The 19,060-nt window shown below is 36.1% G+C and overlaps 1 protein-coding gene across 1 annotated transcript in view; it reads right to left on the bottom strand.

The window, feature by feature from the left end:
- The window catches only part of LOC109083439 (protein kinase C epsilon type), a 92,045-nt gene that overhangs the window by 67,537 nt on the left and 5,448 nt on the right, over positions 1 to 19,060 (bottom strand). The window contains exon 2 of the mRNA XM_042736384.1: positions 3,645 to 3,708. Within this exon, the coding sequence (XP_042592318.1) occupies positions 3,645 to 3,708 (64 nt within the window). The remainder of the gene's footprint in view (positions 1 to 3,644; positions 3,709 to 19,060) is intronic.

The following is a 19,060-nucleotide window of genomic DNA, read 5'->3' as shown; positions in this document are numbered from 1 at the left end:
GCTTATACTTAGGCCCTTTACGATGCAATCAGGCTTCACACTGTATGTAAGCTTCACTGGGAATTGAACCCATAACCTTCTGGTTGCTAGTGTTATGCTCTAATTTTCCAGTGTAAGGAACAAGTGAATAGTTTATTTTTAATGGCATCCCGGATTGTGTCTAAGTATTTTTTTAGGGGCAGGATTTATTGTTTTGTAAACGAGGCACAGTGTCAAAGAAACATTTGTTGAAAGATGAAGCGGTACTAGTTCTGACTGCAGCTGCCACATAAACCGTACATAAATGATTTCATAATGTTTTACTGTTTTATTTTGATTATGTTGTCAAAACACTCAGGGGCGGGGCGTTGATACGGCTTCCTATGCAATGACGTTAACCAATCATAACAGTGGCTGATTCCTGACAAGCCTTAAAGGACCCACCCCTTAAAACAGGTCGCTTTAAACATATGGTTGAACATAATAATTTTCCCACATATTTATTTACTTATTTATTTTTGTGCAAAACTATAAGTAAACCTCAAGGAACAAAAAAATAAAAAAATAAATAAAAAATCAATGTCCCCTTTAATGCAAAGTGTAACAGATATGGAGATGCACTAATATTTGGCAAAATCTTTAGCCTGTGGGTTTCTGAGGTAAGCACCACACTCCCAAGTTCCTCTGCTCTAAAGACCCTGGCACTAGACCCACTGTGTGACCTTTTGTTCACTTCAGTACTGCTGAAAATGACGAATGCCCTGGGATCAATTCCAAATCAATCCAAACCATCAGGTTCAAAACCCAAAATCAGCCAAAGCAGCCTGCCCATTTGATCAGAAGAACCAGTGCCAATATGGAGCTGACGCATGCACAGATCAGATTTACACTTGCAAACTGCACGGGAAAACAGACCGCAGGATGGCATCTGCAAAACTCATGATGCACAACACACTTCAAAGGCCAATTAACCATGACGTTCAGATGCAATGGGAAAATGTACTGAATGTTTTTCTTTAATATTTGTTGTGGCCTATCATCAATATCTATAACATCAGATCAGATTCAGAAAAATTAAGCTGCAGTTTTGCAGCTGCTGATAAACTCATCTTCTCTGCCACTCTTTGATGAGTCATCCAACTTTCATGCAAAGGAAATGTTAAGTATTCACTTCCTGATGCAAACGGTGATTAAACGCAATGAAATATGAGTCACGTAGACTGTTTCTCAGTACTGGAGTGAAATGAGAGAGTGTCCAATTAAAACTGTCTGAAACAGTGAGAGTGTGACACAGAGACACAAAGCTAACTTTCTGACCTGTTCCTGAAAAGTTGCAGCTAATGCAGAGTTGCATTTCATTTAGATCTCAATTCTAATCCATTTAACTGTACACAAACACATACAATTCAGAGTATACTTTCCACCAAAATGTCAAAAAGCTTGTTCACCTTTCTTATAAGACCAGCTTTGAGTGAGTTACTGTTTGTTGCAGGCTGGTTTAGCTAGTTAGCATAAGCCTATTAGCCATTGTTGATTTATTCTGACAAATTTCAGCAATGAACATCCATATCACATACAGTTAAACTTAGTGGATTTTTCACTGCACTATTATTTTTTTCCTATCAATTTCCTATCAATTTCCTATCCTATCCTATCCTATTTCCTATTCCTATAATTATCCTGTGTCCATGAAGAATCCTATCCTCTTCCACAATGCCTGATTATAAATGTAGCACATTGTAATATAAACTAATCGAAAAAGCTTTACTTGATCAGTTAGTTATGCTAAGCTAGTAGGCTAAAGGCCAAAGTAGGCAAGCAGCTGAAAATGGAGCCAAACATCCCATTTGATAATGCGCATGAACACATGCACTGGACACATGCACACTAGTAACTTTCATCTTTGTCCATTATCTGCGCTATTTCACTCCAGAAGTTATGAGCAATAAAGTTGTCTTTGTACTTGTACACACAGCTGTGTGGGGCCCTATATCTTTACCCTGTCACAAATACACTCGTCAATGCACACATTTCTTGTCGTCTCCAGTATTTTGTTGTTGTTCCATCTCTTCTATTTAATTTTCAACTGTGCAAAATGGATCGGACCAGTGTTGCAACTTTGTACACAAACTAGCTGAGTGTACAGGCTTAGAAAAATTGATTTCGGTGTGTATGTACAATACGCACATGCTATGCTGCTGATAATTTACGGTGTTAACTGTCAAGTGTACAAGTAAACATCAAAGTATATTTCAGCTTAAGCTGCTAGCATGCTAATCTCATGCCATTAAAAAAAGAAAGGGAAATGTTTAATTTAACCACTGCCGAATTTACACCGCAAAGATGGCACAGAATTCTTTCTGAAGTGGCATTTAGGGGTCTTTAAACAGCTCAGAGGTGGATAAAAAGCATTTACAGTACACTGCAATTACTTTGATACTAGGGCTGACCCAGGTAACAATTTAGGTTATAAAAACGCTGTAGGAACATTGTTTTGAAATGTTTTTATAATTCTATAACATTTAAAGGCCACAAAAATGTTTCTAACAACATATTTATTTTCCCCAATATATAATGGTATTTGACAGTTTTCTTGTCATGATTATAATGTTAAAGGTTAACTTGGATAATATATTGTGGCTCTCACATAAAACCGCAGCTACCGCCATTGACATGAATGAATCTGTGACGAGAGGGGCGGAGCTGAGAGCAGTGTGAACAGAGTGAAGGCGGTGGAGTTACTGATAATGCGCGACACCTGCACCACTCACCGGTCTTTTATTATTAAAGTTTTTTTTGAATGTTCGCCGGTTCCCGCCTCCTTCTTCCCGATCTAAACACTGTGTTACAGAATCTCTTCAGATTTATTATTAAGCCTCCTCAGGCTAAGCTAGCTAAGCTCGGTGGCATCTCATTTTGTTGGATCACTCTCCAAAACGCAACATATGCCATCCCAATATATTATTATATCTTGACTTTTCGGAGGAGTAGTCTACTCCTTGAGAAATTCCTGGCTAATCGTTTTGCAAACTGCGCCATTCCACCACTGATGGTGTAGACATAACGTCTGTGTAGAAACAAGGAGTTGTTTGATATGCAGCATCTAGATCAGCGTGAGAGACAAGTGATCATATGTTCTGCCTCCAGGAGCAGGAATAGAGCCGAGAGGATGAAGGAGCTCTTAAACTGAGCCATCTCTGATGTGTATCCAGGAAAGGCAGGGGTCTGATGGGAGTTGGGCTGTAGGGAGTGAATGAGAGAGGCTCTTCTGGGAGGTTATCTGAGTGGAATTAGGCCACGCAGGATCTGGGTCCAATGATCGAGCTGCACAGTGGCTTTTTTCAATATGTACAGCTACACTGGAGGCAACATCAAGATCAGAAAGTTGCAGCTCTTCATATGACTTCCAGAAAGAGCAGCTGCACAGACTTGCAAAGTCCGTCTGCATTTCAAGCAATGCAATATGGCAGCAGAACTACAGCAGTTTTAGCTTTGAGTGTTCATTGTGTCTGTCACCAATTAAAACTTTTATTTCAAACATCAACTGAGTATTTACTGTATCAGGCAGCACAAGACGTCTGTATTTCTGAGAAATCTTATATTGAGTATAATGGTTACACAGGGACATGATTCATGCAGTCAGAAAGTTTACAAGACTGTCTTACCTTCACTGGATGATCCAGACAAGTCGATAATGACATAAACCTTTCCCTCTGGCTCCAAGTCTATCTGTAAGGACCATCGAACAAAAGTTTTAGCAACAGAGCAAAGGGACATCCTTAAAAATCATGACTGGCCTCTGTACTTAATGCAGCCTTTTTTAAAAGTCAAGTTAATGCATGCAGTCTACAGTAAACACATTCTATGAAAAAGCAGAGCGACTCTTTTAAACAGTAATGAGCATTAAAATTTGCCAGACACTTGTTCAAAGATTACAAATAAGGTAAAACGAGCAATTTATCAAAGAATACAACAATATTAGCAGTACTAGAATATAAAATTTCCAAGTAAAATAAAATAAGAAAAATAACAAAATTATATATATTTAAAATTATTATTAGGTATGCAGTTTGTACGATAATTTATATTACATTGAAAATATGTATTTGAATAATGATTTGTAAAACTGACAGAAAAAGAAACAGTGGCTAAAATCCTAGTAATTGTATAGTAATTGATAAAGTTATATATGTCAAATCGTACATAATTGTGTTTTACCAAAAACATTAGTTTTGGCTAACATTTTGGTGTTTAAATGCATGATAGATAATCTGATTAATGTTACAATATTTCACATGCCTATTCAGCAAAGTGCATTTTGCAAAAAAATAAATAAATAATAGTTTAAAAAAAATTGTTGATAATTTCAATCATTTGTTTGTAAAGTTTTTGTCTAAAAGGTTTTTTTTTTCCGTGTAAAACTTTTTTTTTTTTTTTTTTTACTTAAGATTCAGTCATCATTTACCACACTCAAGTGAAGCTCAAAACCTCAAAACCGTTTGACTTTTTCCAGTGGAACAAAAGAATATAATATCAAAGAGTATATTGTCAAAATGTCAAAGCTGCTTACCCCCCACCTTACACACACACAAATGCACAGGCAGTCACATGGTGTCAAGTTCAGACCTGACTCTGTTAAAATATATATTATAAAAGTATACAAAAGAATACAAAAAAAGTGTGTTTGTGTATGTGTGGCTTGTGCATTTATTTGACCCAAATACAGCAAAAGTAGTAATATTGTGAAATTATAAAATTATTATTAAATTACTATTTAAAATAAAAACTGCTTTCTATTTGAATTTACAATATTTTGAAATGTAATTTATTCCTGTGATTCAAAGCTGAATTTTCAGCATCATTACTCCAGTCGTCAGTGTCACATGATCCTTCAGAAATCATTCTAATATGCTGATTTGCTGCTCAAGAAAGATTTTTATTATTATCACTATTTAAAACAGTTGAATAACTTTTTTTTCAATATTCTTTGATGAATAGAAAGATCCAAAAAGATCAGTATTTATCTGAAATAATAAGCTTTTTTAACATTATACACTCTACCATTCAAAAGCTTGGAGTCAGTATTTTTTTTTGGGGGGGGGGGGGTATATAGAAATTAATACTTTTATCTAGCAAGGATTTTTTAAATTGATCAAAAGTGATAAATACATTTAAATGTTACAAATTATTTCGATTTCAGATAATTGCAGTTTTTCTGAAATTTCCATTCATCAAAGAAAACCAAAGAAAACCTCAGCTGTTTTTAAAATAATAATAATAATAATAAATGTATCTGAGCAGCAAATCAGAATATTAGAATGATTTCTGAAGGATCATGTGACTGGGGTAATGATGCTAAAAATTCTGCTTTAAAATCACAGGAATAAATTACATTTAAAAAATCGTAGTGTATTTATGTATGTATGTATGAATGTATATGTATATGTATATGTATATGTATATGTATATGTATATGTATATGTATATTTAAGCTATTGCCCCCTCCAAAAAAAAAAAAACAAATAAACAAACCAAAAAAACCTCTTGTGAATACTGTACATTCACATTGACTAAATTAGTGTGTTTGATTTCCTGCTTTATTAGGTTTGCACACCACCTGTGGAAGCCTTACTTATGGAAATAAACAAGCACACATGGTCAAAATTAGCAGAATAAATGCTGAGTATGTGGCACCAGCAGAGGAAACAGCACAGTCTCGATGTGAACATGAGCCCTGTGAGGCTTGTGCTGAGGCTGAAATGACTGATATTAGGCCCAGTTCTCCTCTCAGCAGCTAATGACAGCATAACGGCTGTTCCATCAAAACCAGATTAAAGCAGGAAATGGAGGGAGGATGTGGGGATGAGTGGAGAGATCTGTACATGCTATAAGAGTAAAGAGAGAGAGACAGTGAGGATGTGTGTGGGAGTTGGGTTAGAGGCGAGCTGTATCATGTTAGTGCAGTCAACACAGGTTTTACACAGGATGCACCAGTGCAAAAAAAAAAAAAACCTGCTTGCAAGCGCACACACACACAATTCACACTCCCGAACCAAAAGTGCCAGTATCAAGGTTCAGTTAATTGCAATAGCTGAGATTCTCACATATTCACTAGAAACCACATTGTCATGGAAAACAGATTTCATGAGACATAGTTAGTTAATAAGCAGAATACTTGAACATCAAAAGTCTGGGGTTGTTAATTTTTTTTTATATTTTGAAAGAAGTCTCTAATTCTCACCAAGGTTACATTTATTTGATCAGAATACAGTAAAAACTGTAAAATACTGTGTAACAATTTAAAATGTTTAAACAATTTAAAAGAAGTGCAGTTCATTCTGAATAATGTAGTTGCTTCCAAACAGAACTAAATATCTATATTTTCTACATTTTTAATAATCTGTTTGTCTTCACTACTATTTTGAATAATTCTGTGTTGTGACAAATTAATTAAACGTACAAACATTCAGTTCAGTTTCTCATTTCATACAGTATGAGAACATAAAAATGCATACATAAAATTCCAAACATCAAACTGCTTAAAGTACTTTTAAATGGAGTATATACATAGGCGGAGCGTGTGTAAGGCTGGCCACGAGGTCACTAAATTGGACAAAAATGCCCCTGCACAAACAAATTAAATTACGTCTGTTGCTAATAAAATGTAAATGAATAGAAAGTGTTAATTTTAGGCGCTTTTACAGTGTTGCGCATTATAACCAATCACACATGATTCTGTTGAGCTTAGGTATGCAATGGCCAATCAGAGACATTCAGATGAGTCATCGCTGAAACTCATCAGCTTTGATGAATGCGCGCGCATTCGATGACTCCGCAAATTCTCTCATCATAAACAACAAAGCACAGATGTACGTACAATGTAAGTAAGGGATTTATTTTACAGTGTAGACAGCTTCAGTGATTATAATGATAGTTTTGTTTTTTTGAGAGTGTGATAGATCAAAGTTCGTGGTAATGTCATTTCTGTACATAATTTATTCACCTTTTGAATAACCGTGGGAAGGAAACATTATATAAATATCAATTTCTAATGTTTTAATTAAATTGTGATCACATTAAATACAAATTCAGTCCCATTAAACATATTTTACATGATACCCATGTCTGGTTCTTTCCTAAAAAGACAGGTTTATGATGTTTGTATTTAATAGATTTGGCTGCTTTTAGCCTTACCCTGGAGTTGGTTTATGAGTATATAAAAGTCACGCCGCAAGTCATTTCAGTTTCCCAAAAGTATTTCATATCAACCACCCAAAGCTGTTTGGAGAATTGATGAAAATTCAAATCAAACTGAAAATTTTCAAGCATACTGTGTCTTTGTAAGCCCCGGGGCTGCTGTGGGGTTTCTTCACTCCCTGCATGATGGAGGATGAATGAATTAGGATATCATCAAATCCACACTGGAGGCTTTCCAGAACATTCATGCACTGATTTACTAGTCTGGGGTCAAGACACTCAGACTGCTCTATTTGAACACATTTACATTTAATACAAAACATTTGAACAGACACAGGCTCTAGGAGCACAGGTGTGTTTTTTCTAGACTACAAGAAGATGAAATGAAGTGTTCCCCCGCTGAGGGCCTGTGGGAGAGACGAGTCACTATGCGGTACAGATCTGCTGTCAAATGCTTGCTATAGTGACATGTTTGTTATCCTGAACAACCTTGTGACCTTCTCCCTTCCTCCCACTTCCTGTGATGTCATGCTCAAGCTGATCTCTGAATGCTCTCGCTCCTCCAGGTGCAACGACATGCCAAATGTAGCAGCTCTAGCTACAGCAGCAAAGGAGAGTGAGTGAATGTTTAAGTCTGGAAATAATGTGTGGACGTTTCTGCAGGTCAAATAATTACAGGATTGCTCATAAATAAGAAGCAAGCTTGGACATTTTGAGATCCAAGAGAGCTATAAGTAATCAGAAGAAAAAGTAGGTAATATACACTGTAAAAAATAAAGGTCCACAAAGAACCCTTCAGTGAACAGTTCTTAAAAGAACACATTTTCCATAGTGTGAAGAACATTTTAATAATCTAAAGAAACTTTTTCTTCAATAGAACCTTTTGTGCAATGAAAAGGTTCCATGTATGTTAAAGGTTCTTCACAGAACCATATAAAGAAGCCAACCAAATAAGAAACTTTATTTTTAAGAGTGTTTCTATAAAATAATAAAGAAAAATATTTCCTTGCTTTATTTTGACTAGATGTTACCTGTTTTTGTTTAATCCCATTTCTAATATTCTGAAATGACCCCAGTATGACACATGGTTCCTCTTGAGCGATTTCAACAAATTGGGTTCACATTAGTCTGCAATCAAAAGTAAGAGATCTATGATTTATGCTATCAATTTTTAATTAAATAGTCTTTGTATGCATTATGTAGCGCTATACTGATGTATGCCAACAATTGCCTCATGTTATTTCACTTTTTAGAACTTTAGCAGAAACATCCAAGACAGACAGTTTCCCATTTGAGCAATAACATTTTCCTCTAGGGTAAAAATATGAAGCATCAACTGGAACAATTAGAGAATAAAGGTTTCAGGAAACACAGAAAGTGCAATGTCCGGGCAATTAAACTTTCTTCTGTGAAAGTTAGTATCTGGAAATTGTATGTTGTCTCTTCATCACTGGAAACATGTGATATAGTACAGGGACCATTTCTCACTAGTTGCTTACTAGCATGCCTATTAACAACATATCAGCTGTTTATTAATACTTATAAAGCACATATTCTGCATGACCATATTCTACATGTCTAATCCAACCCAATACCTAAATGTAACAACTACCTTACTAACTATTAATAAGCAGCAAATTAGGAGTTTATTAAGGCAAAAGTATTAGTTAATGGTTTTTAATAGTGAGAACTGGACCTTAAAATAAGCCTGCAGGTACTTTTTTAAGATTTGAAGTACATTAAAAGGGATTACAGTACTCTGTTTGTGTGTCTGCACATGTGTGCTGGTAATGGATAAAAAAGGAAAGAAAGAGGATCTTTATATCATCTCTGTCAATCATTGATAAAGAGACAGCTGAAAAAACGGTCACTTTGTCCTCAACCCTAGACACTCAACCTCTGACCATGTGCCTGACCTTATTTCATTTCTTCCCTCCAGCAAGCCTGCATATTCAAAAATATCATACTTAAAGATTCAGCAACACAGCAATATTGGCTCAATGGCTTTGGGGCAGGACTATCTTTTTCGCTGACCAATGACAGACAGGGAGCATGTTCAAATTATTCATTTTTGCAAACGAACAAACTACACTGTTGTGTAGACAAGACATGAGGAAAGAACTGGCAAAATAAGAAAATGTCAGATGAAAAGAGAGAAAGAAAGCGCAGGTGAGCGAGGACAGCTGTCTGGGCAGAACACAGGCCCATGTTGTGTTTTATCTCTCGGATGACAGTGTGTTTAGCCGCTCGCCGAGTGTGTGCTCATGTGAAGGGTGACGCACACCAGATCCCTCAAGCTAACTGAGAATCCACCGAAACACAAACACACACATAAACCTGGACAGAGAGAAATAATATCTCTGCGATAACTAAATATTTTCATTTTCAAGTCTCTAAATACGAAGTGTATTTACACGGCAACTAAATGTCCACAGCGTTTGTTTCAGGACCTTTAATCATCGATCATAAAGACAGCTGAAATATTCGTGTTTCTATTGAGTAATAAACAGGTTCAATACTGTCAAAACATGAATAATCCTAATTACGAGATGAACGAACATGAAGTTGTTCTGCTCAGGGAATAGAAGTAAATATGTACCGTTGATTAAGAAGATCTAAAAAGCTTGCATACATAATGCATATTTAGCAGGTTAATGAAAAGACAAGCTTGTATGACAAAACTACTAATATTTCCTGTATACTTGTGTAGCAGCACGAAAACATAATTTGCTCTTCATTTTGTTGCATTAGGGATACAAAAGCTTTCTGTCTTTGTCAGTAAGTGAATATGTCATTGCCCAACTGATTCATTTTATTCCAACCAAAATCACTTGAAAGCACATTACAAAAGTGAGATTTCTCAAGAGGATGTGAAGGCAGCATAAGTGCTGTGTTGATGGGTTGCTTCCTGTACCACTTTCAAAAATCTTCATTTTTGCTAATGAGCATTGAGAAATGTCTATTTCCACTGGGCCGTCCTCAAATCTGTGCACTATAGCTAACAGATGGACACTGAAATTTGTACAGGTGCCCACAAAGATTGTTCAGTTGCAGTTGTGCCAGTCCTGCCCACCGAGATAAAGCGTGTGATCGTCTGTATGCATGCTGTCTGCAAACTGTAGAAAATAAAATAAACTAAATAAATACTGCACAAAAGAAAATAATAAATAGCAATCCATTGACAACCCTTCTAATTAGCCAGGAATTGTAACAGAACATAATTTGCAAATAACAAATATTTAATTTTAAAATACTGTATGCTATATTAATACTATGACGTATATTTGTAGGCCAAAATCTGGAAACAGTTAGCATTTTAACGCTTCTGTTCCATTGTCCTGATTTCAATGGATTTTTTTGGTTAAATACCTGAAATAGGTTTAATATAGACTTACACATAATATAAACATGTATTTCACATACAGACTTTCCTACATTCGTGTTTTATTCTGCAACATAAAATGCATCAGTAATACCTCCTGTGAGCCTCGTCATTTTTATATGCACTCTTTTGCACTCTCGCAAACTATTCTAACTAAACCCTTGGTGACAGTATGATTGGTTAAAGGTGCCTGGGTCATATTTCACCTTATAAATCAAAAAATCTTATAATTTTATTAGATTATTTACTCACTCTCATGCCATTCCAGATGTAGATGAGTTTGTTTCAGAAGAAATTAGCATTATATCACTTCTATATCAGCTGTTTAGACTCTCATTCTGACGGCACCCATTCACTGCAGTGATGTAATGCTAAATTTCTCCAAATCTGTTCTCATGAAGAAACAAACTCATCTACACCTTGGATGACCTCAAGGTGAATACATTTTCAGCAGATTTTAATTTTTGGGTGAAATATAGAAGCATTTTTTTTATCTCTCATTACCATAAGACAAAAAAAAAAATTTAAACATATTACTGAACATAATTATAATGAACATAATGAACAAATTATACTAAAAATAAAATTACAAATGCAAAGCTATATATGCTATACTAGTTGAGTTTAATTTACTCATTAAAATGTTTTTTTTTTCTTGTACAAAAAAAATGAAATGTCATTAAAAAACAATGTCCCAAATGATAAAAATAAATAAATAAAAAAATCTTACAGGGGGTTCATTTTATTAATGTTACATTTTTATTTATATTTTTGGACTAAAATATGGCCTGGATGTTTACTTAAGATTCACCTAGAAACATAATTTACCTCTCCACAGCAGGCCATTTTCTACACAAGAATGTTTATTGTTGTACAAGGTTTGTGTGCCAGTGTATGCGTGTGTTAACATGTTTAAAAGCTTTGGTATGTGTATAGCTGATATTTCAAGTGGTGACAGCACTATTTCAAATCAGAGACCTACACTTAAAAGCATTTTTGGCACGCATTCTGTCTCTCCGTCTCTCCTGTGACTCTTCATTATTGTTCAAACAGCACACTTTGACTTCTGAAAGAGCGCCAAGCATCAATGGTCATTCTTACACTGCATCCCTTCAAGACACTATTACATTAGCGTGAATTTACTTAAAGAGCAAACGAAGTCAGTCATCACATGAGTGTAAACTCGAGTCATGCTTTTGAGACCACTATATGACCTACCACCTCTCATTCATCTGTTTCAATTAGATGCTGCCCTTAGAAATTGACCAATGTAGAAACTGAGTACACACACATTCACAAAAGGACTTTTCTTAAGCATTCCCCTTTTGTTTTTAGTCTGTAGGGATCACATTATTTAAGGAATGTGAACTTGAGAAAACTTGTTCCTCACTCATCATATCGCAGAGTTTCAGCTGTTCTGTCTGTCTCAGAATCGACAATTGAGCATCTGATTGGAGGTGTACAAGGTTTGGGTCACTTGGCAGGTAATAATCACAGTATAACTTAACTGCAATTATTTTGTTATTGAGAGGAATGTGCCCCGCACATATTTACATATTCATCTAAATGCTGCTGACAGCAGCGTTGCAATGTTTAAATTTAAAAAAAGAAAGATGAGTTACAGTCTTGCGCTACAGCGCCACACTGGTCAAACTGAGTTATTGCAGGACCTTACATTAGGTCACATGAGATCAAATGACTATTCAACTACAAAAAACATTTGTTGTCGATAATGTGGACGAATTGTTTCGGCCCTACTATTGGAGCAAATGAGAATTCAAAACTCACAATTCCTCTAGTCTGTCACTGACCACTATAGAAGTTCACTACTGAAGATATTTTATGAAATTTTAGTTAGGGAATTCCTGCATTTCATGAACAAACATTAATAAACAGCAATGATATTACACATCCAAGTTTTCAAAGCTAAATGGTATGACGAACAATAGGATTGTTAGAAAAGAAACATTAAAAGTGAAAAAAAGAAGAAAACTATACATTTTGAATAAATTTATGCCATTTTGTGAATAATATGTAATCATGTAAGCCATAAAAAGTAACTGTGATCTGATTATGAGCATTTTAAAATGATTTAACATATCGGCCTTGGCTACATATTGGTCGACCACTAGCCTGCACTGACTAGAGCATGTGTGAGGAGGTTAAGCGATACACACAACACACAAGTTTAAACATTTACAAAGAAATTTTTATCGCTTTATCACTAACTTCTGGAGAGAAATAGTGTAGACATTGGACAAGAATAAACGTTCAAATGCGCGTGCGTCAAGTACCTGTGTTTGCATAAGCTATCAAATGGAGGACACTTTGATAGTCTATGCGTTCATCTATGAGCACATGCTCAGTGTTCACATCAAAACAAAAAGTATTCTTTGGGCTTTAGGTTTGTGGTTAGCAGCTTAGCAAAACAGATTGTATCCTTAATAGCAGCTATATTTTTACTGCAAAACGTTTTTCCCACATCAATCTACACTCCATACACCATAATGGCAAAGCCAAAACAGAATTGTCACAACTTCATAAATTTATTAAAATATAAAAAAACTGAAATAAGTATATTGCATAAGTATTATAATATTTTGCTGAAGCACCTTAACAGCCTCAAGACTTTTTTGTTTGATGCGACAAACTTGGCTCATCAGCATTTGCCAATTATCTGCCATTCTTCTCCTCATCTCTTCACTTCTCAGGCTCTGTCAGGTTGGATGGGGGCGGACACACATTTTCAGGTTTCTCCAGAAATATTTGATTGCGTTCAAGCTCGGGCTCTGGTTGGGCCACTCAAAGACATTCACAGAGTTGTCTATAACCCACTCTTGCTGTGTGTTTAGGGTCATTGTCCTGCTGGAAGGTGAACCTTCTGCCCAGTCTGAGGTTCTGAATGCTCTGGATTAGGTTTTCATTAAGGCTTATTTCAATATTTTGGTGCATTGAGCATTTCTTCTACTCTGATGAGTCCCTCAGTCCCTGCCACTGAAAAACAGCCCCACAGCATGAGGCTGCTACCAGCACACTTTACTTTTGGGATGGTACTCTACAGGTGATGAGCAGAGCTGGTTTCCTTCAAACACGATGCTTGGAATTGAGGTTCATCAGACCAGAGAATCTTGTTCCTCACAGCCTGGGGGTCCTTTAGGTGTTTTTTGATAATTCTAAGTGTGTTTCCATGTGTCTTCACTGAAGAGAGGATTAAGGATCTTGCCACAACACCATAAAGCCCAGATCCATGGAGTGTTGCAGTGATGTTTGTCCTTCTGTAGATTTCTTCTATCTCAACATATGATCATGGAGTTCAACTAGAGTGACCATCAGGTTCTTGTTCGGCACTCAAACCAATGCCCTTCTCCATCAATTGCTCAGTTTAGCCAGGAGGGCAGCTCTAGGAAGAGTCCTGGTTGTTTCAAACTTTCTCCGTTAAGGGTAACAGAGACTACATGCTTCTGTGAACCTTCAGTGAAGCAGAATGCTTTTCTGAACTCTTCTCCAGATGTGTGGCTTGACACAAACCTGTTTCTGAGCTCTGCAGGCAGTTATTTTGACCTCAGGGCTTGGTTTTTGCTCAGATATGACATTCAATTGAATTTACCACAGGTTAACTTCACTTGAAGTGTAGTAACATCTATAAACTATATGAATGCTCCTGAGCTAAATTTCAACTGTCCCAGATAAGGGTATGAATACTTATGCAATGAAAGCATTTAAGTTTTTTATTTTTAATAAATTTGCAAAGATGATAAAAACTTGTTTTTTGCTTTACCATTATGGTGTATGGAGTGTAGATTGATGTGGGAAAAAAAGCAGTTTAACATAACAAACCATGAAAAAAATGAATGGGTATGAATACTTTCGCAAGGCACTATATAATGTCGTAATACCTTCAGCCACACATTCCCCATTCTGTGGGAATCAGAATCATTAAGTGATCACATGTGTCTTGATATCAGTGAAGGCATCAGGTCCCCCAGTCTCACCCACCGCCTCCTCTCTGTCCCCGTCTATCTCTCTGGGAAGTAAACATGGGAGAGTGAAAACAGGAAGCCCAGGCTACCGTGTGACTCAAACGCACCGCCGGTATTTTTAGCTCCGGCCTGACAGTGCCCCGGCCCCTGTTTCCTCCGGGGCCACTGTGAGGATACTACTGCCCACTCCTCTGTCAGGCCCCGTGGAGAAACAAGGTCAAGCTAAGAAAGGGTCTGTCAATCCAGACAGCTTTTATATTGGTCCTGTCTGTCAATCATGGCCTTGGTGCAGTGGCATTTTAAGGATATAAATACCAGAGCACTGCTGTGTGATCTACACATGACACCAACAAGACAAAGGCTCAGATACAATGCAGCCTTACAACCAGAATCAAAACAGATCTATATATCAGCTCTTTTACAACAGCTCCAAATGTGGCTCATTCAGAAGAGGTAATTTCAGTTTTATGACAGCAGTTTCACTTTTGTACATTTTAATTTGTTATGAATAATCGCAGTAGCGATTATTAAAAATGACTGCAGCCTTTTCACATTTTGTTTCCTACAATAAATTTAAGTTAAATATCCACCTTATCCAGCACTCTTTTTGTTTCCTATTCTACAAAATATCCTGTCTCTACTTCGAGGTGAGAATTCGCTGCAAATGCTTCAGCGAATGAATGAACAGTCCTAATGAATCAAACTGAATCACGGAAAATTTCAGACCTTTTTGCACACCTGTTGGACCTGATTAGATCAAAAAGTGATTTATTCACGCATCTGGCCACAGTCGCTTTAAGGCAATGTATATAATACTATGTATTCAGGATCATTCCTTTCTAATATTTAGTTCTAGATTTAGAATTATCTAGAGTCACGTCTGCATGTTATAAAAAGCAGTCTCAGATTATAAGCTATTTCCTGCAGCAAGAGCATCCTAAAACAGACACTAAGGGCAAAGACAGAGGGCATGGATGTCGTCGCAGAGGGTGTGTGTGTTGTGTCTGGAAGTGAGAAGAGCTTTGAGAAGCAGCCACGATACTATTGTTTTCTGCAGATCTGCGTCAGAAGCTTGAAGGTAAGTGGAATTAATATTAACGCCTCCCAGTGCTGCACAACACCAACAGACAATCTGTCCAGTCACCAGTAACCCTTTCCCACACAGCAACAAACCAGTAAAGAACACAGATTCCCAGCTGCTTTATGACAAAGCTAACACTGAAGCGCAATTTCATAACACATGATTCCATAAAACCATTCAACAAACCATTCAATACAATATGAGGCTATCTATTTATGTTAAGAGTTTCATATCCTGGAGCTGAGAGCCCATCCTGTGTGGTTAACCTTTCAGGAAATCCAATCCTTCAGTGAGTGACACTGTCTTCAATGTCTGTGGCAATATTATTTACACTTGCTCCTGTGTTGCTCCACAGGTTTACATACAGTTCACACACTATTCAGTTCACATCGCAAACTAAGCTGTATCATAGTCAATCAACAAAAAACAAATATATGAATGAGCAGACAGATGAAAGAATGAGAAAAACATGCAAATGACTAAAAGCATAAAATGACTCAAAAAAATGAACAAATGAACCAATGCATGAACAAACTAATGAGTGAATGAACGAAAAAATAATAACGTATGAACCAAACCGTTAAAAGAATGAATTAACAAACAAATAAATTAACGAACAAGCAAATGAAATGAATGAACATACTAACAAATGGTAAATGAATGGATGAACAAACTAATAATTGAACAAACTAATGGTTGAACAAACTAATCATTGAAAAAATGAATGAACAAACAAATGGGTGAAGAAACTAATAAATGAACAAACTAATAAAAGTTAAACTAATGAAAGAACAAATAATTGAATGAATGCATGGACAAACTAAATGAATGGACAAACAAACAAATTTTCCAATTAATTAAGTAATTAAAATCAATAAATGAGCAAACAAAATGAACAAAAAACACAAACTAAATGTATGAATGATTGAATGGACTAATGCACGAACAAAAAATTAAAAACGAATTAATAAATTAACAAATTAATTAACAAATGAATGAATGGTTAATTGAATGATTGAATAAATAAACAAGCAAACAAAATTATGACAACAACAAACAAACTAATGAGTGAGCAAGCAAATAAATGATCGAGTGTGAATTTGTGGTTGCTTTCAAGCTGCAGTAGAGTAGAGTACGGAGATGCTGATTGGTGTACTGATTCAACAATGCAACCAATCAAATGTCAAAGGAAACGAGAGAATAACTGTACTGCCACAAGCTGAAAGAAAGAAATAAAGACAAATAATGATATCTAAGAGGGATGTTAATGGTTAACAAAAACTGCAAATCATAATGAAACGTTGATAATGACAGCCCATTATTAAACAATGGAAGAGAAGGTCAGAGAGAGACGGAGTGTGTGAAAAAGAGAGCTCCATTTTGTTGATAGCTGAATTGCACTCCAATTTATTGTGAGCCATTACCTCACAATTACTGACATTACAACAGGTACATGTGTAACTGAGCAGAAACAGAAGAATGCTTCTCTACTTGGAGCTACTAATTTGGCTAATCAACAATTAACTGTCATCTGTTAACCACTGGGTAATACGTGGGATGTTGACCATTAAAGGTGAAGCGTGTCATAGTTTGATACAATGAAAACTGTTAATATTGTGGTTCAATGGCACTATCAAAATATACAGAATACTAGCAAGTGCAAAAATCACACACACATCACTGTGCAAAGATCTTACCTCCATACTTCACACTGGAGAATGATCAACAGTAAATAGCTTAGTATCATTTAGGTGTTGAGAATATGAAGGGTTAACCTTTGAGCTGAATGAATCTCTGTTCAGGCGAAGGGTTAAGTGTTGGTACTTTACTTTCAGACCACAAACTTGCAGCATAACATGTTTGTCACTTTTCAGCACTTAAATGTTTTTACACACAGGTTCTTTAAGGGAGGGGCAATGGCATTCTACAACCAAATTTGTTTTAGAAAATTTCTAAAATATAAACTGGTAAATTTACATTATGTATGCAGTGCACATAACTGAACAACTAGTTTTAAAAGATCAATATCACTTTCTTCTGTAATGAAAGAAAAAAAAGATCACTTTCTTCTGTAGAAAATAAAAGAAGATAAAAACAACTCAATATGCACTATTCTTCTTCTGTCATTTTAAGGCAGACGTAGAAAATACACATGAAAGGTTGAATTCCTGGCACCTACTGGACTGGAGTATGAGAGACAAATGGCATGCACCACAATGTTACTGTTAATACTGTTAATAAAGTCATATTTGTTTGGAATTACATGATGGTAGTAAATAATGGTATAATTTTACATTTTAAGTGAACTGCCCCTTTCATGCACGGATGTCACTCCATTTTGGTGCTTGACTCAAAGAAAATCACAGAAGTACTAACACAATTTTTGATGCTGTTTCTCTCCACTGTTGTAGCTCCTTTGGGAGTGACAACTGTTTTCTTTACAAGACAAATGACAATTTCGATTTAAATGTTGTTTCGAAGACATTATACTTCAGTTGTGACATTTATTCATTCAGTCACCGGCCTTTGCAACAGCAAAGAGTGAAAGAAAGATGGATGACAGAGAATGATGAAAAGTAAAAGTAAAAGAAAAGTAAAACTGGTACTTCTTCAAAGGCTTATTATCTATTCTGTTTTATGAAACTCAATCAGTGCCAAAACACACAGCCTTTCCTTATGCACCTTTATGCAACAAGACTTTTCATAATTACACATATCACATGCAGTGACTAGCTCATTTCTGGTAGACTTACAATGGCCGCCGTGTGTGAGACCATAGGGTGTCCCATTCTTCATTTTAGCCTTCATTTTAACCTTCCACCCCCTTTGCAGCCCCTATGCTCCCTCGATACGCACTTCTGCCGATCTCACACTGAGGCGACTTCAAAAAGGTGTTATGTCATGAAAGTATGGACTCAGAGGAAGACCGCATTTAGGGTGTGATCTGGGACAGAGCCATACACATCACACACGAAAGATTTGTCAAGCATTGGGATGGAATATGGGGAAGTACGAATTTTGGGTGTTTTTTGTTTTAGAAAAAATTTAAGGTATTTTTTGTGAATTTTCAAAATTTGCTTTGTTTGAGAAAACAGGAAAATATACAGTGACAATGTTGTACATTTGATTTGGTTGAGTTAGTTTTGCATCAAATACTCTGTGGTTTTTGGTAATCGAAATCTGTCAGCAACAGTGCATTTCCTCGCTTTCCTGAAATCAACCACACGCCAACAAACCAATGAGAATGTGCAACAATAATAACGATTCATATTGATAGAGCACAGGCGCCAAAGCTGTTGTGGATCTGTTCACCCCAATCCCTCTGTAACTGGCACAGATGTGCAGAAAATTACTGACAGTTACATACATATTCCCTACCTTTCTTTATGTTACACCACAAGTAACAAGGGAATTTATAGTAATGTTAATATTTAGACAGTC

The sequence above is a fragment of the Cyprinus carpio genome, chromosome B13 (genome assembly GCF_018340385.1).
Source record: "Cyprinus carpio isolate SPL01 chromosome B13, ASM1834038v1, whole genome shotgun sequence".
Classification (NCBI taxonomy): Eukaryota; Metazoa; Chordata; class Actinopteri; order Cypriniformes; family Cyprinidae; genus Cyprinus; species Cyprinus carpio.
The sequence above is the reverse complement of the archived record's forward strand: the minus strand, read 5'-3'. Positions and strand labels throughout refer to the sequence as shown.